This window comes from Patella vulgata, chromosome 6 (genome assembly GCF_932274485.2).
Source record: "Patella vulgata chromosome 6, xgPatVulg1.2, whole genome shotgun sequence".
Classification (NCBI taxonomy): Eukaryota; Metazoa; Mollusca; class Gastropoda; family Patellidae; genus Patella; species Patella vulgata.
The window spans coordinates 41,747,547-41,771,048 of NC_065884.2; the positions used below are offsets into that span (position 1 = coordinate 41,747,547).

The following is a 23,502-nucleotide window of genomic DNA, read 5'->3' on the forward strand; positions in this document are numbered from 1 at the left end:
CAATAAAAAATACAGTAAGTTTTGCTAAACATATGAATAAAAGCTATTAAGTTTAGCACGAAGACGTTTTAAAATTTAGAAACTGGTTAAAGAAGATGACTGTGAATCAATGTGTGAAAATAACATTTTTTGTTTTAGGTTAAGGTGATAATTTGCCACACGACCCGCGTCGAAAACTATGTTCAACATACAGACTGTCGAGAAGAAAGACAGAATATCAGGCCTTCATGTTTTTGAACATTTCATACTCCATTTAGCTAAACATTATTTGTCTTAAAGTGTGTCTTTTATCTTTTTTTATTGTAAAGGGAGCGATGAAAAATCACGAATGTTCCATATGTCTCTGTCATATTTATAAAATGCCCACAGTATATTATCCTCTAGAATTCAAAACACGTAATCTTTACATCGCAAAAGTATGAATAATTCCTCTTTTCAGATATTTGTATTAGAATTAATGCGAATTTGAAATAGAAACGCACGCATAAATTATGTGTTGAAGTCCATACTTTGAGGTTCATCATACCCTCCAAAACCAAATCTGTAAGAAATCAGAAGAAAATACATACATTCATAAACCTGACAAATAACTTATGACGCAAGGAAAATGAATGTTTAATTTTATGAAAATTGAATTTAGATCACAAAAATTACTAATAGCTTTGTGATTGTTTTCAACATGTTATAAATTCATTATTTTTAAAAAGACACTCAAATGATTGACTCTATTGCTTACTTTCTGCTACCTCATTGTTTGGGGGAGGGGGGTCGTGCTATACAAATTGTTGATGAAAACCCACATATTGACTACAATCGAAAATTTAACCCCTGCATGATCTAGATAATAATAACCGATAATTCTGTCTGCCAATAATACCTACAATGTTCGCAGTGTGAGTAATTTGACATATTTAAAATATTCTCAAATTTATTGTTTGTTTTATGTGATCTAAATTTATTTTCAAAATTATAAATATGATGTTAAATCATTACTTTCTTTGTGTATATACATTAATTGAAAAATTAAAATTAAAGGGACGCATGCCTTAAAAATAGCCAAACCTTTACAAATTAAAATGCTGAGCTGGTGTGTTAATTTGATCAGTTATATTTCACACTGTCTAAATGTAGACCGATATCCACTTCACAAAACATATCAAACCAAACGCAAATAAATCGACAATTTTATGTTTTCCACCAAACCTAAGAGGTCTAGTCATTTTAACTAGGAATATATAACATATTATATGTTTGCAGGAAAATAGTTTTAAAACAAGCAATAATGTAAATATGATATTATCTCACGGGGTATTGATGATATCAGTGGTGATAATTCCAACGTTTTCTACCTATATTATCATATTATCCAATTTAGTATTTTAATAAATATTGTTCTATATCAACTCAGATATTTTCAAAATCATGATGAAACTTCGGCTGACGTGTGCCAGTTCTGGCACTGAAGACTAATCAGGAAAGGCGTTACATTCAAAGAGGGGGTTAGTGGGTGGAGCTAAGAATAATTTGACAGGCTGTCATAGGAATGGTAGAACTCGTGCCTCAAGAGGCTCGTCTGATAAGGCCCATTGAAAACATACACATTATCAGAAAGCATTAACATTTGGCAAGTTTGGGCAACATGGATGTTAGTGGTTCCATAGCTTCTCGGGGTAACCCTTTTGGGATAGCGAATATTATGGCAGCCTCAGGAAGTGACAGTAATTACTCTACGGGTTTTGGATATTCACCTCTATCTGCATCCAGGCCATCGGATCGGTTCTTTGATTGGAATCAGAATTCGTCATTTGTACCCATGCCTGCTATGGAAGGTAAGAAGCTATGTGTCTCTGTACAAAATAAGAGATCCTATAATTATATAAGAAACATATTTATATGAGAGTATGTTTATTTAGAATGGTTCTGATATTAAATTATGATAAGCTCGGTAAATCATTGCAGCCCATGATGACAGTATTTCTGCGTGATATTAAGGCGCTTCAAAACTAAAATATTTGAATTTAATTTATCCCGAAAGACGTCCAATTCCGCGGGATTGGATCATCAATATCATCTGCATATGAACGGAATGTCCACTCTGCATTTCCTCGTAACTGTCATTTATTGTCCCGGAACTTCTATTGGAACCAACATCGAAAATAACATTTTTGAAAAACAGATAAATGAAGTCCTGTAAATATGATCGATTCTGGCGGGAAGCTTCATCCAATATTTTGATCAATCAACTATCAATCGGTACTAACTGGTAATGAAATTCTATTGACAAATTCGACAAAATCGAGCAACAGCAATTGGGATGTAGAAATGTGATAAAATTTCTAACCGGTATATTAGTGTATATAAACTGGGTAGTGATATGATGCCATTATGCAGAACAGAAGGTTATTCAGAATAGCTTTCATTCATAAAACACATGGCTATTATCGCGGAACATTTTCGTTTTAAAAAAAATCAAAAGCCATGTTGGTTCATATCTCTTGAAGCTCGTATATTTGATTAATTGCCTCCTATATATTTAGTATCGTATTTCTCTATAAACAGACCAGATATGTTTTTCTGGTTGAAATTTAAGTCAATTTTAGATAATAATATTGTATTTAATCAATATTTCGTATACTGTTATATCAAAAATTATGATATGCATTTATGATCTAAGTGCATTTATATCCTGTAATAGTAATGTTTTTGATATTTGAAATGAGAGATTAAAAATGATTTGGGAGGGGGGGTATTGTATTCTTTTGTCTAATAATATTGCATTTTACAATCCTAACAAAATACAACCGTTATTATAATTTTTGATTATTTAAGTCTACTTCCATTTTATCAATTTATTCTTCTTTCAGCGTGTTTACGGAATTCAAGTACAAGTCGAATGTTCTTTGATACGATACGTTACGACCAAACGGCGGAGTACAACTCTAGTTGTCGCGGCCCAGAAGCACCAGAAGGCATTAAAGGGGACCCAAACGATACTCAAGTAAACCCCGGTGTAGGGGATTGTGAGAAACTTTCAAACGCTTGCGAAGGTCCCAAGAAACCCATTCACCCTAAATTGATGAACGTGGCAGCTCATCTTGAAATGAAATCTCTCTGGGACGAATTTAATGAACTGGGAACAGAGATGATAGTAACAAAAGCTGGAAGGTAAGAATTAATCATAATTAAAGCAATTTCTCTTGGCTAACTCTATCCCATATAGCTAATAAAATAACCGTTTTTGTTTTTATTCAATGTTTAAAATCAAAAACCCAATTGTGATTACGCAGGACTGTGTCTAATAAAAGTCAAATATATATCTTGACATTGTGAATAGACATATTATTACAAATGCGGTATAATGCTTCATATTGTCAGTATTGTTAGTTATAATTCAGTAGAATAAATCACCATTTACAGGTGTAGCGGAATAATTCCTCGAATTTCTCTTTGATGAAACGTTTTTTTTATTTCCGATAATATTTGAATTTCTGAAAATGATTTCCTGATATCTAAAAAAAACAACAAAAAACAAAATATAGAATAAAGACATATCTTAAATGTATTTATTTAAAAATATTGTCTGTGGTGAGCATTGAAACATTCAGTGAATTTGTGAAGAATTTGAAAACAATTAAAAAGCGCAATAAATAGAAACAGTGTTTTCAATACATCTTGTGGAAATAAGATTTGGATAAATATATATAGACTGCTCAAAATAGAAGACGAATTTTATTTTATTTTAACTTTAAGCTGCCCTTATTATAATGAATTGCGTCATCAATTCATCAAACCATAGTTTTTACGGAAACCTAATATATTTAAATTAATTCAATTATTAAGTACAACTACAACATCCGAACTACGGAACTTGGCCGAATTTCTCATTTCTGCAGATAAGAAAAGAACCACTCTATATATTAATAATAAAATTTGCTACATTACCTGAGCTAACTAGAATGTAACCTCCCTTTGATTTGACTGTTACAAGGTCATTACTATTGTAAGAACTCAGCTCATTTTCCTCGTTTTAAAGACATGTTAGAAAATCGGAAGGAAAACAAAATTAACGGATGATTTTATGAAGTTTATAATATTTACTGATTCTTTCCGTCATGTTTAAATTTTGTATCCTATTTAGGCTAGCAATTTAACACAATTTATTTACACCCCACCCCAAACTTTTTTGTTTGTATTTAATTGCCATGTATATAGTGTGTTTGTGTAATTATAATGTTTGTATTTACTTGCCATGTATATATTGTTTGTATGTAACTATAATGTTTGTGTATATATGTTATCTGATGAGTCAGTAGACTTAAAAAAAAATAAAGAATTGAAAATTAATTTGACATTAGGTATAAGCACCGATAGGATTAATCTATCGGCAAAATCGGAAGAGAAAATGGATGAAAACTTCCGTATAGACAAAGCGATGGATAGGAAGTATTAATTTTATATAATTTATGTTACGTGGGCCGTTTCACTTTTCTGCTCACTTGAAGCATAAAATTTAAGCAACGCGTATACCTAATTTGAAAAACATTCTCTTACCAGGCTGAAGTTTACAAAACATCGACAACAAACACATAACTAGAATTATTCTACCGATAACTTCAATCTCGCTCAGCTTTTGTTTTTCTTTCTACGACCTTTTTTTCACTTCCATTCTCAACTTCACCCAAGAAAGCAATGCAAATATATAAGTACGAGGTATTTCTTTTGGATGTACATTTCCTTCGGCTATGCTGTTTTCTATTTAATATTTATTCATCAGTGTTTTCTAGCCCGCAAGGCGACGCAATGTTTTGAAAAGCTCCTAAGTAAGTCGCACGTAAGAACCATCGCCCCGAGCTCAAAGCGTTTTAACAGGCATTCGGTCGTTCCGGGTCGATTTCAACGGTTTCCATGTTACATAGCAGCCGCGGAGAAATTTACAGTTATTCTTATGTAAATAAATAATATTTCTGCTTATACCAAAAAATAAACAAATAATACACGGAAAATGGTAATCACTTTGTGTTTAAGAAAACCTCAGAAAGCTAGAGAAATGATTTAAGATTGACACAGAACACATTACAGAAGCTTTACACCTCTTTTTCTCAATATTATCACCATGGATAGAAGCATTAACAGTCGAATAAATTGTATAGAAAATAATAAAGAAAACATAGATAATGTAATTATAATAAGTCTACGAGGCAGATTTACATTACTCAAAATAAAATTGACAAATCCTTTACATGTTTTTGATGTATATTAAAGAAAAAATAAAAACGATATTTTCTTGGGTCCTTTTTTCTTCAAGTTTTCAAAGAGGATTATCTTTATTTAGGAAAACAGTTACCGGAATAAATATTATTTTCTCATAAAATGGCATCAAACATTTAGTGCGCAAAAAAAAATATTTAAAAATATTATATCTTTACTTTTGCAATTATAAATAAATATAGGACAGACAAACAGAAATGGAGTTTAACATCCACTCGAAACATACTAGATCATTTCGGGACTTATTTATATATAAGAATCTACCTCCATATCAATATTAGAATATAAAATTCTAGAAGGTTTCTGAATATTAATGATTTTGAAAAACACAAAATGACACAATTTTGATTGATTTAATTATTAAAATTAGATTTGAAAATATACATAAATAATCATCTTATGATTCTTGAGGTCGCGGAATACTAAAATAATATGATATCATTCGGTATAGGAATTGATGGTTTAATAATATAATGTACATATTGACTATAGAGATGTGGTGTGGTTTACGATTTTTATTTGGCTATATGAATAATTTAATATTTTTTATCAAGAAAATATCAGGTTTTGATTTTCGCATTTTATGATAACCTTAATTGAGACCATATTTTGAGCCAAGACAAGCGATTAATTGGGGTCGTACCGCCTCATCATTGCTGTACTTCTAGATGATTACATACGTCATGTCACACGAGTCCAATAACAGAATTTATAGCCCTCTAGAGAAGTAATTATCACCCCATGGTCCCGATAGAGACGTGGTATGTAGGGTCGGTCGCTTGTAATACATAACCACCAACATGTAGATAACATATTACATATATTATTACACGCTTACGTCTTTACTTACACTTTTATCTACCGTAATCATTATACCACTACACTTGTGTCATAAAGTAAAGTTAGTAGATCTTATTGTTGGTATCTGCTATACTTCAAGGATTTTGCTACCGAAAATAAGAAGACGACAGCTTATTCGTGCCAATGTGCTATTTGTTCGTAAATATAAATCTTTATTTATTCTCCCATTTTTGTGCTACCTGGTTTCGGGACACGGGCAATCCATTACTCTAAAGATTTTTTTTGCAAAGTGAAAAGATTCCTACCCAACAATTGAATAAGATTTGTTGATTGTTTTATCACCAACATAGTTCAATGAATAATACTAGTTTAGTAGATATGAATTTATACTTCATTTTATTAATTTCAACATGTCCCTACTACTCTTTAAAGTTACCAACTAAACAGTAACATTATTTACATGTATTTACAAAGTGTTTACATATCTGTACGAAATTTATATATGAAAAGAAGAAGCTTATTGAATTTCAGCAATTTTCAATAATTACTTCTAGAATTATGGCCCTTATTTAAATTTGTTGAACCTTGTGAACGCTCGAATGACGGAAGTTATTATCCGATAGCGAAACGAAGAAGCCATCCGAATTGGGTGCAGGCTGTTTCGTAACCTGGCTGTTTCGTACTTAGTTCATTCGTACCTCACTTCGTACCTCAAATTGATTCGTACATTTTCCTATGTTGTTGAAATCAGTTGAAAGAAATTGAAAATGCCGAACCAGAATTAGAATATGCACGAGATTTGTACCTCAAATTGATTAGTTTCTTTTCCTAAATCCAAAGGCTGCGCTAAATTTATAAAAATGAACGAGAATTAGAATACACACGTGATTTGTACCTCAAACTGATTCGTACCTTTTCCTATATGTTGTTGAAATGAATTGAAAGAAATTAAAATAAATCTATATGTTGTTGAAATAAATTGAAATAATAAACGATTACCTGCCTTTCTTTTAAATCTGATGTTGATTATCGAACCCATTCTGCTCAGTGAGTTGTGATTTTTGACGACAGTTGATGGGTGATTGTTAAAGCAGTTTAAAAAACGATTGAAAAGTATTTAATCTGGGGTTGATTATTGAACCCATTCTGCTGAGTGAGTTGTGATTTGTGTTTATTGACGATAATTGTTAAAGCGATTAAAAACGATTGAATATACTAAGAATTCCAAAATCAATTTAACTCATTGTAAGTTGAAACTGCATGCTTTCTGATATGGTTGGGTTATTTGTGCCTAGAAACAGAACGCAGCAATTAAGTCTCCAAAAGGTGCCTACGTGTGAAGATGGGCGTAAGCGTTTCTTTAATCTGTTATATCATGGACCGTATATATAAATTTAGCGTAGCCGTTGGATTTGATCAAATCGTTTCACCTTTATTTCAATTTCTTTTAACTGATTTCAACAACATAGAAAAGGATACGAATCAATTTGAGGTACGAAGTGAAGTACGAAACGGCTCATGTGAGTACGAATGAACTAAGTACGAAACAGCCAGGTTACGAAACAGCTGACACCCGTTGAATTTCAGCAATTTCCAATAATTTCTTCTAGCGTTATAGTCCTTGTTTTACTTTGTTGAGCCCTGTGAACGTTCGAATAACCATAGTTATCATCCGATCTCTAAGAAATTTATATTGAAATTAATAAAAGGAAAAAGCCTGTCGAATTTCAACAATTTCTGTAAATAAGACGTACTTCCAGAGTTAAGGAACTCTTGTGAACCCTCAAAAGTTATACCCCATTTCATTTCATTTCATTTATTAGAGAGTGTATTTACTTCGATGTATATTTAAACATAAACAAAATGACATGATAAATCAAATCAGATGTGGTTCATCACCGGTACATGTTTTGTGTAATATATATTGTGTAATTATAATTATTCCTGATAATTACTTAAAGTCTTGTGAATGTTCCCATTACCTACAAAACGATAAATATACGACAACTCTTAAACTTCATCTGAATGTTACTAGTGTAAATTTTTAGATTCTTATTTTCGATTTCTGGACAGACCATTCGAAATGTTGGCTCCAAATTATGCCAGTATTTTATAATATTTATGCTTCAGAAAGAAAGTAAATATTGGTCTCCATATTATAAAAAAAATCACAGTTTGATAGATAAAATAAAAAAACTCGGGACTTGTTTCCTCTCTGCCAACTGTGATTTGACACCTACAGCGAGTTTGGTGATGAAAACATCACTGACACGTGAAACAGCGCGGAACGATATTGCCAATCAAGTGAAACGACCACTCAGAATGAACGTTATTTATTTTTAAAGAAAATAGTTCTATGTCTATAAATAATGTCCAGAAATCGGGCATCACTGATAAGTAATGTATATTTCATAGATATATGTATAAATACTCCTTTTTTGCAAGTTTTACTTTTAGGCAAGGGTCATGATCTGGTCTCAACTCATCTTCATGCTTTTTGAGTATCAGCTATTCGGTCAGACTTCCGGCAGACTTCTATTTCAAAATACAGAAAAATGAATCAATCCATAATATACACAGCTATTTATGAATATATTTCCCATTTGTATCTAGTCTCAGTAAGAAAACTAGGAAGACATCGAATTTGTAATCAATCATACACGATTGAAATCTTGTTGGAATAATAATTTAAAAACTTTATTGCAGAGAAAAACATTGCAAGGAATTATCCATAAAATACCCCTATAAATATTCCCACATACGGTAATCTTCAATTAAGATAAGATAAGACTTTATTGCATGAAAACGGACAATCGGGAAAGCTTGCAAAACATTTACATATAAATACTTAATTAGCACACATAATCTATGTAATTAGCACACACCATCTATGTAATTAGCACACACCATCTATGTAATTGACATAAGATCTGTGTAATTAGTGTAAAATAATATATATATTATATTATCAAAATTACACTGCATACGATGCAAAATAAGCGTAATGCTTTACATATTTATCTGGATTACACTTCAAAAGTAACAAAATGCTAAAACATCTGCCAAATTTTTAAAGTCTGAAATGAAATGCCGCACAATTCCAAACATTTCTTTATTTCCGAAATTTTTACTTTCTAGATAAGATTGTATTTTTATAAAACAAAAAATGTTGAACTGCAGCCATAGTCTGTTTTAATATTGTTTTATATTATTTAGTAAATGGAAAGATAAAGAGTTAATTTTTTATTGTCTTATTTATCTAAAAAAAAAAATAACGGATATTATAGCAATTTTCATTTTATTTTTTTATTTTGGTTGTGTGCTGTTTTACTTGATGACTTGCCCGTATCTTATCGTTAAAATGGACACAGACCTATCTTAAGTGATGTAGACAAATTTAAATTTGTGAGTTGATATCGGCGGTATATCTCCCCCTGCGCTTTGATATATATCCACTTTACTTACTAACATTGCACCGGTGTTTGACAGCTGGAAGGGGGGGTTTGATTTACGACCTTGAAAACACACCCAGTTGACTTTGACAAACCAAGATATTCTAGATATGTAACGAAAACATTAATTTAGATTTATTTGGAATGTTCATAAAAAATAATAATGCGTTGCCATGCTACGTTAATACTGGATATGATATTTCTTATGGCAATAAAGCAAAATTCTGAATAAAATATTTGTATGACTTTATTCCTCACAAAGAATTGGTAAGGAAGCACCATGTGTAGCTATGCGTGATAAAATGTTTATATAATTAAATCAGTACATTATGCTAGAATTTTAACTTCCAGAAATATTTACAGAAATCGATTTAAAATGACCAGACGGTCATCAAACTTTTTCTTGTCTGTGATATCGTCCATGGTGGAAACGAGCGTAAAACCCTACGAACGTTTGATCACGCTATTTCATTTGGACAAATTACGAAAGTGTTGATTAATGAAGTTTGATTGGTTGATTTGCTTTGTGATCTTGTCTTGTAATCTTCTCAGGTGACACATTTTCAGATCTGTCAAAATTGAAGTTTTATTAATTCGGATTGAAAGCAAGCAGCGGTCTTGTGTATATTGGCAGTGATTCAGTTGGGTATTTCATGTAAAGGGTTGCTAAACAATTCGAATTTATGGTATGTTCAAATCAAATCGTATTATACGAAGTACGTTTTTTAAAAGTAGGCTTCCGAACGTCATACTTTAGTATTTTCTATATATTTGAAATTTAAAGTACAAAGCATAATCGCGTGTGCCGCGAATCACATCTCTCGTGACACGCAAACCTATCAAAATGTGTATCAAAATTGTTTGAAGGATATGCCGATGAAAAAATCAATTTCATTTGGTCGTATATTGTCGTCGCCCCGTCCTTCCGTCCGTCGGGTCCGTCATCAAACATTTCTTGTGAACACTCTACAGACTTCATTTATCATTTAATTGTTTTGAAATTGATATATGTTGTTTACAATAGTGAGAAAAAGAATCATATTTAATTTCAATAATTTCCGTTAATTTATTCTGGATTTATGGCCCTTGTTTCACCTTGTTGCACGTTTTGAACGCTTTAACATCAAAAGTTATCGGCCGATCTGTATGAAATTTATATGCGTCATTTAATTTAGGAAAAAATAAGTTTATACACAGTGTCAAAGTTCATGAAAATAATTCTATTTCCGTTAATTACGGTCGGAATTATGATCCTTGATCTATTTTAAAACACTCGTGTGTGGTGAAAAGTATTTATGTTTATGAGGCGAAGAAGTATGCGGCCATCTGTGTGGACTGCTCCAGTGACTTAGCTGATGTGGGCTTATGGTTTGTTGGCTGGTAACCTATCCTTTTTGTATACGCCCACATAGAAATGTGGACGTATATTGCCGTCGCCCCCGTCCGTCGGTCCGTCTGTCCATCGTCCACAATTTCTAGTGAACGCTCTAACGCCAAAAGTTATCATCCAATTGTTCTAAAATTGATATATGTTGTTTACATTAGTGAGATGAAGAATCCTATTTAATTTTAATAATTTCCGTTTATAACGTCTAGAGTTATGGCCCCTGTTTCACTTTGTTGAACCTTGTGAACGCTGTAATCAGCTGTAATGCTGTGAAATTTATATGCATAAGTTAAATTAGTGATACGAAGATTCCTATTGCATATCAGAAATTTCCGTTTATTATGACCCTTGTTTCCCATTGTTGAACCTTTTGAACGCCAAAAGTTATGATCCGCTCTGTATGAAATTTGTATGCATCATTTAAATTAGTGAAACCACGAAGCCTACTGAATTTTTGCAATTTACAATAATTACTTCTAGAGTTATGGCCCTTGTTTCACTGTGTGCAACCTTGTTAATGCTCGATTGATGGAAGTTATCATGCATGAAATTTATATGCATCATTTAAATTTGTGAAACGGAGATCTATTGAATTTCAGCAATTTCCGTCAATTATTTCTAGACTTATAGCCCTTATGAATCTTGTGAAATTTCGAATGACAAAAGTTACCATCAGATCTGTATGAAATTTATATGCATTGTTTAATTTAGTAAAACGAAAATGCATGTCAAATTTTAAAATTTTCTGTAGATTATTTGAAATAATGGTACCCCAACATCAAAGGATGACGTCACATCTGTATTTTAATTTCATAGAATGTACTATTTTGGGTTTATTTCAGTCCCTATAGTATTATTAATCTAATAGAATGGATAATATTTAGGGTTTATCCCAGTACCTGTAGTATTATTAATTATAATGGAATGTATAATATTTAGGTTTTATTTCAGTTCCTATAGTATTATTAATTGTATAGAATGTATAATATTTAGAATATGTTTTAGGATAAAAGATATTACAGGTATATACATTATCTGAACAGAACATGTCACTGTTGTTTTTATTTTATCAGTTAGCAGAATGAAATATAGTAAGCTTTTGTTATTTTAACGCCATTTTTTCACGACACTCCATCCAAAATGGTAAACGATAATATAGAGTAATGCATTGTACTTTTATACCTTTAAAGATACATTCCCGGGTACAAAGTCACTGATTTGATGATATATTTGGACTAAAATCATATTCAAACTAATTAATTTATCATAATTTTGCTTCAAATCCTTCTCAAAACATTGCAATTGTCGGGGAATACCCTACTATAAAAAATCGATCAACAGAGGAGGTCATGTTTGTGTCACGTGACTTACCTCTCTCGGTACCTAGCAACGCAAGCGAAGCGAAGTCGGAGGAGAATTCATTGCATACACAAGACGATGTTGTCTTTAATCGCTGACTATTCATTACAAATATCGAAGCCTAATTAAATTTTCGATTATCCACTGCCCGCGTCTTTTTCCGTAATTTTTATCTCAGAAAGTATTGTACGTCTAATTCTTCATAAAGTTTATCAAAATGTACATGAAGCGCGTGCAGACACTCCTAATCGTCGGGCTGTCGATTAGGGAAACCCTTATATTTTTGTCCTGTATGCGCTCCATGAGTGTTTTTCATGGAATCCAGTATTTTTCTAGTAAGATTCGATATTTCTACTTTCCATATATACCAAAATTTCCATACTTTTATTGGAAATAACCACCCGATAAATACTTTTCTGGGAACGTAGCTTTAATAGATCTATTAGAAAATACTGGAAAGTTTGGTTTTCAAATATCATCGACTATAATGCGAATTGGTGTACATTTGAGCACACTTTTAATAAACGTCCACATCCGCACTATAAATATATTGGTCAGGTCTTTTACATCTTGGGAAAATTAAGAAGTCCATTAACTGATATTTTCTAGTATGTCAATACTTTGTGTGAATGTTAAATTTTTCATCTATAAACAATAATCATTGCCGCTGACTGTGCCCATATTTCCACTGTAAATGAAGATGGCAAAATGGGAGTAGATAAAGTTGAGAGATGATAATATGAGCTTGATAATAAATAAGAATTTGCATCCGATTTTCCATAAAGAAAAAATATACCCGCACTCATACAAATGCGTAACTGTTGTGAAACTCTGCACATAAGCATAAACCATAAAAGCCATTAAGTCGACTCTTGAAGAACATTAATTGTTACTACACCTATATTTTCTGACCTGTACCACTTAAAGCGTACACTACGACCAATCAAGCATGATAAAACTAAATAGATGGTAATTCTAGCACCAACTTATCGTGAACGTTTCACCTGGTTTTTGACATGGTGCCACCTGTAAAAACTGGGGTAGATAGATAGGTACTAGTACATTGATAACGTAATATTATTGATTCGGCTATACCCATAATATCCAACATGCGTATAACCGTATCTGTAAATATAATATTTTATAAATGAACCCGTGTTTAATGCTAACTCTTACATATTCTTCATTTGCAGAAACAATGTTTTATTATTTGTAAATATATAATGTTGTATGTTTATGACCATAATTTTTTTGAAGACAATACAAAACCTAGGTATAGTTTTGCATGCGTCTTGGCAAAGTTTCTGTTGTTCAGATATATCAGACCCCTGGTCACTCTGGGACTAAAGTTAACATTCAATTAACTCTAAACTTCTACTCAGTGTTTTTTTTTTGTTTTTTGATATTGGCCTTGATTATGTATTACAGTATAACGATTTCTTTATATGAAGATTCACGTTGCGACAGGGTTTGGAGACCACATGGATGATTTAGCTGTTTTGTTGCCTGGTAACTCATCTTTTTTCCTTTATTTTTCAGACGAATGTTCCCAGCTTTTCAAGTTCGTGTAACTGGAATGGATCCCCATTCTGACTATATGGTAATGATGGATTTTGTCGCCTCAGATGACAAACGATACAGGTATTCCTTTCACAGTTCTAGTTGGGTGGTAGCTGGTAAAGCTGATACCCAGATGCCTGGCAGGATTCACATGCATCCAGATTCTCCAGCGAAAGGTTCACAGTGGATGAAACAAATTATATCATTTGATAAACTCAAATTAACCAATAACCTCTTAGATGACAATGGGCATGTAAGTACACTGTAATATTAACCACATACTCATGTGTAGACGCTAAAGCGTTTTATTTAGACACGCGAATTGGACACTCAACTCATTTCGCAAGTCGCTCCCTCCCATATGTACAAAGCCTGTTAGAGCCTACATATAATTATTAACTATTCTACTTTGACACATTTGCAACTTCTCATCAGCCTTAACGATGTTTTCGTGACATTCTTATCTGTTTGTATTTGGAAACTTGGTGTGTAAAAAATCCAGAATTTTGCTTATATATACATTCGGCAGCTGCGGTGGCTCATTGAGTAAGGTACTGGGTCACTAATCAGGAGATCTGTGGTTCGTTCCCGGTGATGAGCGAGAAAGTTCACCGAGATTATCCAGCGGTGTGTTCGGATGGGACGAAAAGCCAAGGCCCTGTTTACACATTGGCATGCATCTAAAATAACCCCTGACACTGGAATTTGAGATAAGAGAAGGCCACCATGCCATGGATTCCTTACGAATTTTATAATATTTTCTTGTAGTCAGTTCAGGTGAATGAACTGTAGCGTATAGCGTATATCTTCTAGAATATTGGCTACAGATAGACCATTACCTTATCACTAAGCTCTATTTAGGATATTAATACTTATAAAAATATACACTTATTATATGAATTGTGATTTTACTATCATTTATGATGCGTTTTTATGTGAAATGTGATTGTCGAAGTTGTGCGTTTCAACGTGTTCCGATAATTCCGGTAGTTATCACCCTTGATGAATTTGATAAACCTTGTGTATTCTTCGGGGTTATACACTGTGATGTTTATGAGTTTAAGAGGCATTCGAACAAAATGTATAATACACGTTACTACTAGGAAGAACTGATAACCAATAAAGTTTTAATTTCTGATAATTACGTCATGGATTGTTATTCCTGATCAGTGTTTAATATTGTAAATTCTCCCAATACTTATACAGAAATAAATATGTGACAATCTGGGTGGATTGCTTAATGAGTTATATTTCGTTGATTTGCAACCTGTCTAATTATACTTTTTCAGATAATCTTAAATTCCATGCATTCGTACCAGCCTCGTTTTCATGTTGTATATAATCCACCGAAATCAGAAGACGTAACAGAAATGGAAGTCTTCAAACATTTTATTTTCCCCGAGACCAAATTTACAGCCGTCACAGCCTATCAGAATCACCGAGTAAGTTTTGAAATTTCATACTAATAGAAGTGTATTTGCTAATACATTTTGTACGCCCATATTGAAATGTTGTCATGCATATTGTCATCACCCCGTCAGTTCACCCGTCTGTCCGTCTATCTAGAGGCTACCGTTATCATCGATTGACTTTAAATTTATATACAGTCATGGGACACAAGGGTCTTCTGATAATTGTCTATAATTCCTGCCAGAGTTATGACCCTTGATCACTTTTAGAAATCATGTGGACGTTCTAGGGCTATGGTTATCATTCGATTGACTTACAGCGATTTCCAGTAATTACTGCCAGAGTCATGGAACTTGATTACTTAAAAAGAATTAACCGCTCTTACTTTGGACTCAACGCCTTTACTAAATTGGAGCTTTACCCCATGTCTCTACATTCCACTGTAACGCTGCCACGGTCTCCGTGTTGTGAATTTCTTCGGCAATGCCCGGCCTATAATCGTGCCAAAAATCAAATTTCTGCTGCATTATGTCTGCCCGTCACTTCCCGTCAAATCAATGGTGCCTCGTCATTCCTCTCCGAATAGTGTGAAGGCTTTAAGGGGTTGTTTTAATAGAATACATTTTAAACGGCCTCTAGCATGAAGGTGAACGTTGTGTAACAGATATCGTTGACTGTACGAGTTCCTGCAGGATTTATATATATATCATATGAGCGCAATACGTGTACATGTTCCACTTTAAACTATACACAGCGCCGTGAATATCAGCACGTTCTCGGCTGATTTATTTCATTTATACATCAATCAAGATATGAGAAGGTATTAGGGTTATCTTCCCCACATGCTGTGTAGAAAATAAATGAAATCAAAAACTTGTCAAAAGAAAGTAATGCTTGCTGAAATATGATGCTAATTTTTATACGCGCAAATTGAATGTGGTCGTCACATCCGTCCGTCCGTCTAGAGGCTAAAGGTTATTATACGATTGGCTTTATTGAAATTTACAGACCGTGTGTATGTTCGTTCGACGAAGAATCCTATTGATTTTCAACAATTTCCGATAGTTTCTGTCAGAGTTACAGCCCTTGGTCCGATCGAAAAATAGTCGGGACACGCTGGAGGCTACTGTTATCATACGATTATTACACGGTCTGGATGTTCGTAAAACAAAGAAGCTTATTATATTACAATGATTTCCATTAAGTAATGTCAGAGAGAGAGAGAAAGAGAGAGAGAGAGAGATGGAGTTTAACGTCCACTCGACCCAGACTATGTCATTTCGGGACTAACATATGGTTTAATTTTATTTCGATAGTTCGCATGCGCGTAGGGGTCTTTAGCAGTGGGAGGAAACCGGAGGACACGGAGAAAACCCGCGAGGTTGGACAGGCAACCATACTCCTTGTCACGTACAACCGGGGATTCGAAACTACGCCAGTTGACTCAATGACAGGCCTTATGATACAGCGCGCACGTGCTAACCATTCGGCCACCCATCCCCCAAGTAATGTCAGAGTTATGTTCATGAGAATAAGAAGCTGTTAAATCGACACCAATCAAACATTAATTATTTCTGATAATTGCTTCATGGTTTGTTACTATTGATCTTTTAAATAAGAAATATGCAACAGTCTCTGTGGACTGTGTGAACTACTTAGCTGTTGTGGGCGTATGCTTAGTTGTCTGGCAATCCATCTTTTTAAAAGTTAGGTTATTCATATTAAATATTAAAATATCATACATCATTATTTATGATATGGTAATGGTAGTTTATTTAATCACGAGAATAGCATGGCCATTGAAAAGCTTGTCTAGATAAATTTGAAATATGTTTCTATTTTTTCCATTTCGGTGGGTGCACAAATGCAAGACGTTAAACCCCATTCTTTTATTTCTATTCATTTCGTTTATATATCTATTTATAAATTAGCAGGGTGAAATTTTAGGGACCGTTTTCCTGTGACACTGAGTCCTTATTCATGTATCCAATTATAAGAGTAACTAATCATTTTTATACGCCCTCATTGAAGTATGGTCGTATATTGTGTCATGTGAAATATCTGGCAATCTATCTTAATTGTTTTCGCTCTTTGGTGGAAATTTAATTAAAAACTATCTTTCAATAAAAAAAACGTTTTTGTTAATAATTATTTTCAGATAACTCAGTTAAAAATAGCCAGCAACCCATTTGCTAAGGGTTTCAGGGATTGCGATCCTAATGATTGGTAAGCATACTATTTATTTAATCAAATATCGCTTTTCGATTAACGTCTACGTTTAACAAATAATAGATATTGAAAACAAACTGCATTGAGTGCTTTTCTACTGTGGATCAACCCCTGTAGATCATGGGATCGCCTTAAAAACAAACCAAATAAAAAAAAAACTATTTCAAGTTTCTGCCATCTCATGGGAAAATACACAACGTATCTCATTTATTGATGTCGCTTCTTAGCTGTAACATATTTGGAAGAGCGACAAACGTACATGTTTCCATAGAACATTGCTATTTAAGTCTTTAATGCTATTAGTATCATTATTTCCAGTATGGCTGAAGTGTTAAATCAAATGCACCAATATCCGGGTAAAAATAGACAGTTAAATTCTGTTCATTTACTGAAAGAAAGAAAGAGAAAACGAACGGATGATACAGGTAAATTATATTCTATCAATTATTTCTTTCAAATAAAATTATATACTTTAATTGCAAACGAAAAATAAACTAAAGTAGAAATGGCTATTTAGTAAACTGAGTGCCTATAATATTGTTATACGTTCACATTGAAATATAAAGTTGACTTTGAATTCATACACGATATTTATGTTCACGAGACCCAGAATCCTATTTATTTTCAACGATTTTCAATGATTACTCTCAGGGGTATGATCCTTAATAATTTGAAAAAATCTTGTTGGTGCTCTTAGCGCTTATGTTATTATCCGATAACGAAATTATTACCCTTGATCACCTAGAAAATCTTGTAGACGCAGTGAAGACTAAAGTTATCATTCGATTGACTTTATACACAGTATTTGTTTTCCTACAACGCATATTTATTCGAACAGCCAGAATTATACTGATTACCGGTAAATGTTTTGCTAGCACTCTAAAGTACGTTGTTGCCAATCAAATTTTTGTACATGCCCCATTACCCGCTAAAGAATAACAATTCAACAGCCATTATAGACTACGACTTAGAGGGTGTTTATTCGAAAATTGTCACCTTTCTATTATTGGGTGAAATGAAATGATACAACAATAAGTGGCCCATTTAATAAAGGCCATTGTTACATTACGTTATATCTAATTATGATTATATTTAGCTGCATCGACCTGTTAAAGATACATTATGGGAGATTCGATAAAAGAGTTGGCAGTTCTCACTATAATAGTTAAAAACTACATAATGTAAAGGCAGTTTGCTGAAAATTTCATTCAAATTGATCCACTATGAACCGAGAACTAAGCGGTTGAAATTTCCGGCTAGCCTTGATCATCAATACTAAAGTCAGTACGATAAACAGCATAGTCTCGATTATCCATTTAATCGTTAAATCGTGATGGAAAGTTATGCAGTAAATCGGCTCATAATTCACTAAAGATCGCGGGCTAGCGATGCCATCTAGAATTGATTATGGTCTGGATAGGTTAATTAATGTCTAATTAATAGTTTAGATAACATTTCAGGCCTAAAGAAAGACCTGCAATAGGCAAATTCAGCTCTTGCATAATGTATGTTTAAGTGTTGCTTCTTTTGATTCGGAAACTAAGATAGACACTAAACCATATTCTTATGCCATACCGTTAATTGTAATCAATGAGAGAGAAACTAGGTCAATTCGAGACTAACATGTGGTTCAATTTATTTCACTAATTCGCTTGCGCGTAGGGGTCTTTAGCAGCGGGAGGAAACCGGAGGACCCGGAGAAAACCCACGGTTGGACAGGCGACCCTACTCCTTGTCATGTACAAACGGGGAATCGAAACCACATCCAACCCCCCTATAATCAGTGAAAACTGACAATGAAATAAACCGGAAACGAAGAATATATAATAAATCATTAATTATCTTGTCAATTTGATATTTTTTGTAATAATAATATGTATATAATATATATTGTTTACTTATACAGATACATCAGGTCCTGACATCAGTAAACCCTGTCTCGTGTCGCCTGCTATTTCAGCTGGCTTTTCCGGTGGTTTTAACACAACACACCCTACACAAATATACTCTGGTTGTTATTCATACCCACCTTACCAAATAGAGAATTATTTCTCTTCGAGGAAGGATCGATCAACGCCTTATAATCCGCATGTGGACTACCCATCTTATAGTGTATTCTAGTACTGAAAAGTTAAAATGGCTACCTGTGATTTCTGACTCTTGTTTGCGCTGTGTTGATGATATAAGGTGTATGTGTGGTACTTGATACTAGTGAAAGAACCTATTTATGATATAATGTAAACTTTTTGTTGTTGTTATGCATTGAAATGGGGTCGTATAATGTCAAAAACCCACGTCTACCTGTCCGTCTTGCACAATTGCTTATCATCCAATTGACTCAAAGTTTATACACAGTGTCTAAGTTCATGAAAATAATTCTATTTCCGTTAATTACGGTCGGAATTATGGTCCTCGATTTATTTGAAAACACTCGTGTGTGGTGAAAAGTGTTTATGTTTATGAGACGAAGAAGTATGCGGCCCCTGTCCATCGGTCTGTCGGTCCGTCGTCCACAATTTCTTGTGAACGCTCTAACTCCAAAAGTTATTATCCGATTGTTTTAAAATTGATATATGTGGTTTACATTACTGAGATAAAGAAGTCTATTTAATTTCAATATTCTCTGTTAATTACGTCTAGAGTTATGGGTCTTGTTTCACTTTGTTGAACCTTGTGAACGCTATTACGCCAAAAGTTATCATCCGATCATTGTGAAATTTATATGCATTATTTAAATTACTATCAAGCTTGGGCTAATTTGGATGATACACTTTGATTCGTTGATGCTTTGGAACACGAAAACTCCACTTGAGTGAGAGTGGCGAAACTTGGAGTACAGATTCATTACATCAATAATGAAGATTTTATGCTCAGGCCATGCAGATTGATAAGTAATTTGTTTGTACGATGCTCTATAAAGAGATAAATGTGCAAGTAATTAATGAATGTGATCTATTTATTCGGGGATTAAGACGGGGAACACCAGCCCTGTGGCTGACTTGTTAAATTTATGATCTTTAGTGGACAACTCTTTGGTGTAAATATTATATTTGTTAAGAGTTATTAATATATTTAGAGCCCTTAGTGATAATATCTAAAAGATGTCCGTTCAGCTTCAGTCCGTAACATTTTGAACTCCATCGGAACATCTTCAGGCCTTTAATACATATATCTATGTTCTCTTTTATATTTTGAATACCTACATGACCGGTTGTATAATTTCAAGTTTGTGTGTATTATTTAATGCAGTAATGATAAAGGGAAATATATATATATATTTCCTAACAATATAAATTGTGCCTTTCTAATTAAAAATATACATGTACGTGGTTGTATCATTCTAGTTCAAAATATACAGTGTGCCTTTCTTATTCAGTTATAGTGCCTATATGTAATCAAAAATATACATGTTCCTGATTGTGACATTTCTAACTAAAACTATACATCATTGTGCCTATGTAATTAAAAATATACATATGATTGTGCCTATGTAATTAAAGATATACATATAATTTTGCTTTTTTATACGCCCACATGGAAATGTGGTTGTATATTGCCGTCGCCCCCGTCCGTCTGTCGGTCCGTCCGTCCGTCGTCTACAATTTCTTGTGAACACTCTACAGACTACATTTATCATCTGATTGTTTTGAAATTGAGAAATTGATATATGTTGTTTGCATTAGTGAGATGAAGAATCCTATTTAATTTCAATAACTTCCGTTAATTTCTTCTGGAGTTATGGCCCTTGTTTCACTTTGTTGCACCTTGTGAACGCTCTAACGACAAAAGTTATCAACAGATCTTTATGAAATTTATATGCATCATTTAAATTAGTAAAACAAAAAATCCTATTTAATTTCAGCAATTTCCGTTAATTACATCTAGAGTTTTGGCCCTTGTTTCACTTTGTTGAATCTTGTAAACGCTCTAATGATAACAGTTATCATCCCATCTGTTTGAAATTTATATGCATCATTTAAATTAGTGAAACGAAGAAGCCTATTGAATTTCAGCAACTTTCGTTAATTACGCCGTGAGTTATGGCCCTTGTTTCACTTTGTTGTACCTTGTGAATGTGCTCTGACGACAAAATTTATTATCCGATCTGTATGAAATTTATATGTATCGATTAAATTAGTAAAACGAACAAGCTTATTGAGTTTCAGCAAATTTCCGTTAATTACACCTAGATTTATGGCCCTTGTTTCACTTTGTTGAATCTTGTGAACGCTCGAACGACAAAAGATTTTACTCAATCTGTATGAAATTCATCTGCATCATTTAAATTAGTTATGCCCCTTGTTTTACTTTGTTGTACCTTGTGAACGTTCGAACGACAAAATTTATCATCCGATCTGTATGAAATTTATATGAATTATTTAAATTAGTAAAACGAAAAAGGCCTGTCGAATTTCAACAATTTCTGTAGATTACTTCCAGTGTTATGGCCCTTGTTTTAGTTTTTAGAACCTTGTGAACCCTCAAACGACTAAAATTATATTGTCATCTGTATCAAATTGTCTATTAAATGCCCCTAATTACCTCCAAAAGAATAATTAGCTGCTGTGGGCGTATGTTTTGTTGCCTGACAACCTATCTTCATTTAAAATATACATGAGTGTGCCTTTCTAATTTTAAATCTACATGGATGTGTCGTAATTTCCTTCAATTGCTTTCTATTACAGTTGTAGAAATATTAAAATATGATATTACAGATAATAACCGTCAGATTGAGATTGAAATATATTTTTAATATCTGTTTTATATACCCAAATTGAATTGTGGTCGTACATTGGCGTCCCCGCCTTCCCTTCGCCCGTCGGCCACAATTGCCTGTGGACGCTCTAAATGCTAAAGTTATTATTAGATTGAAATGAAATTTATAAGACGGCACAGCTTATCAGAGTCACGCTAAAGAGGCCCATTACCTACAAAAGAATAAATATGCAACGATCCTCGTGGACTGCCCGGGTAATACGACAATGTTTATGAAATGCCGTACGCATCAGCAACTGAGGACGTATGTTCATTGCCTGGCAGCCTATGTTTTAGAAATATGTGCTATGTTAGATAAATATTATTAATTGTGCCCCCTCCCCATATCATGTATACGCCCTTGCTTGTGTTTGAATGTATAAAGCAACGAAAGAATTCAGTATGAAACATGCTTTGTGAAATAAGGTGCTGATCTCAGTAATAAAATAATATCAATCTGAATGCTTTGTGTTACAACTACCACATGTGTTTTGTCGGGGAAATAATCGGAAAATCGCACTACCCATAACGGTAAGGAATGATTATAAAGTGACCGATGAATCTGTTAAAACAACCTCACAAGGTCTACCAAACATGTTCCAAGTTATTCATCCATTCATCTATAAGTAGTGACAGGGCTCAAGTTGAGGCAGGTGTGGTTATCTTTCTGGACCACCCCATAGATCTCAGTATTATAAGAGAGTACGCGTGGGACTTATAAAATGCTCTGAAAGTTCCAAATCATCGCACCAATCAGCAAGGGACTGCGAAAGCGGGTTGATCGGCTGAATTGTTAACCAGCGTGTTCATTTGACCATCGCAAATTAACTCATATTCAATCCAGTTGTATATGTGGTTTCGTTATTAAAACAATTACACAAGACAACCCAGTGGACAAGACATACACTATACAGACATTTCAAACAAACAATAAAAGTTATGTAAATCATAACCTCTCTTGATTCACCATTTTTAATGCATAGTTTAATTTTGATATTTATGTCTAATAGACTGAGTACAAATACACATCGAAAGAACAGGACACACAGTGCCAATATACACATGTTACTCTGATAAATAGATTAACCATCTCCTGAAATGGTGAGGCAAGGCTGTGTTATATTCTTGGTCGTCAAGGGTGGGTGTAAGCGTATGCTGGTAAATCTACTTGCATTAAAATCTTCAAATATTTCTATGGTATTACGGAATCTTTGTTGTCCCGTCATGGATACGCGTTTGTTTTAGGCATACTGAAGAACAGAAGGCCTGCTGGAATCGATC

The 23,502-nt window shown here is 33.4% G+C and overlaps 1 protein-coding gene and 1 long non-coding RNA gene across 3 annotated transcripts; one reads left to right on the forward strand and one right to left on the reverse strand.

Annotated features, from left to right (window-relative positions):
- Positions 1-225: 225 nt before the first annotated feature.
- LOC126823313 (uncharacterized) lies at positions 226-4,680 on the reverse strand. The gene is made up of 3 exons (XR_007681119.2): positions 4,552-4,680; positions 1,749-1,866; positions 226-541 (listed from the first exon to the last, which is right to left on the reverse strand). It is a non-coding gene; the product is annotated as an uncharacterized LOC126823313 (long non-coding RNA).
- On the forward strand, positions 1,601-22,683 carry LOC126823283 (T-box transcription factor TBX1-B). Of its 2 annotated transcripts, XM_050552023.2 has the most exons (7): positions 1,601-1,829; positions 2,865-3,165; positions 13,807-14,080; positions 15,117-15,269; positions 17,396-17,463; positions 17,785-17,891; positions 19,373-22,683. In XM_050552023.2, exons 1-7 carry the CDS (start codon positions 1,640-1,642, stop codon positions 19,585-19,587), a joined length of 1,308 nt encoding a protein of 435 aa, XP_050407980.1. In that variant the 5' UTR covers positions 1,601-1,639; the 3' UTR covers positions 19,588-22,683. The 2 variants fall into 2 exon arrangements, with proteins under 2 accessions (XP_050407980.1, XP_050407981.1); XM_050552024.2 differs by lacking the exons at positions 17,785-17,891; positions 19,373-22,683 and having other exon boundaries at positions 17,396-17,467.
- Positions 22,684-23,502: the final 819 nt, after the last annotated feature.

Excerpts from the sequence above, each read along its gene's own strand:
- LOC126823283 (XM_050552023.2), top strand. The coding sequence starts at position 1,640 with ATGGATGTTAGTGGTTCCATAGCTTCTCGGGGTAACCCTTTTGGGATA. Across the intron at positions 14,081-15,116 it reads TCTTAGATGACAATGGGCAT|ATAATCTTAAATTCCATGCA; the intron begins GTAAGTACACTG and ends ATACTTTTTCAG. Across the intron at positions 17,464-17,784 it reads GATTGCGATCCTAATGATTG|TATGGCTGAAGTGTTAAATC; the intron begins GTAAGCATACTA and ends CATTATTTCCAG.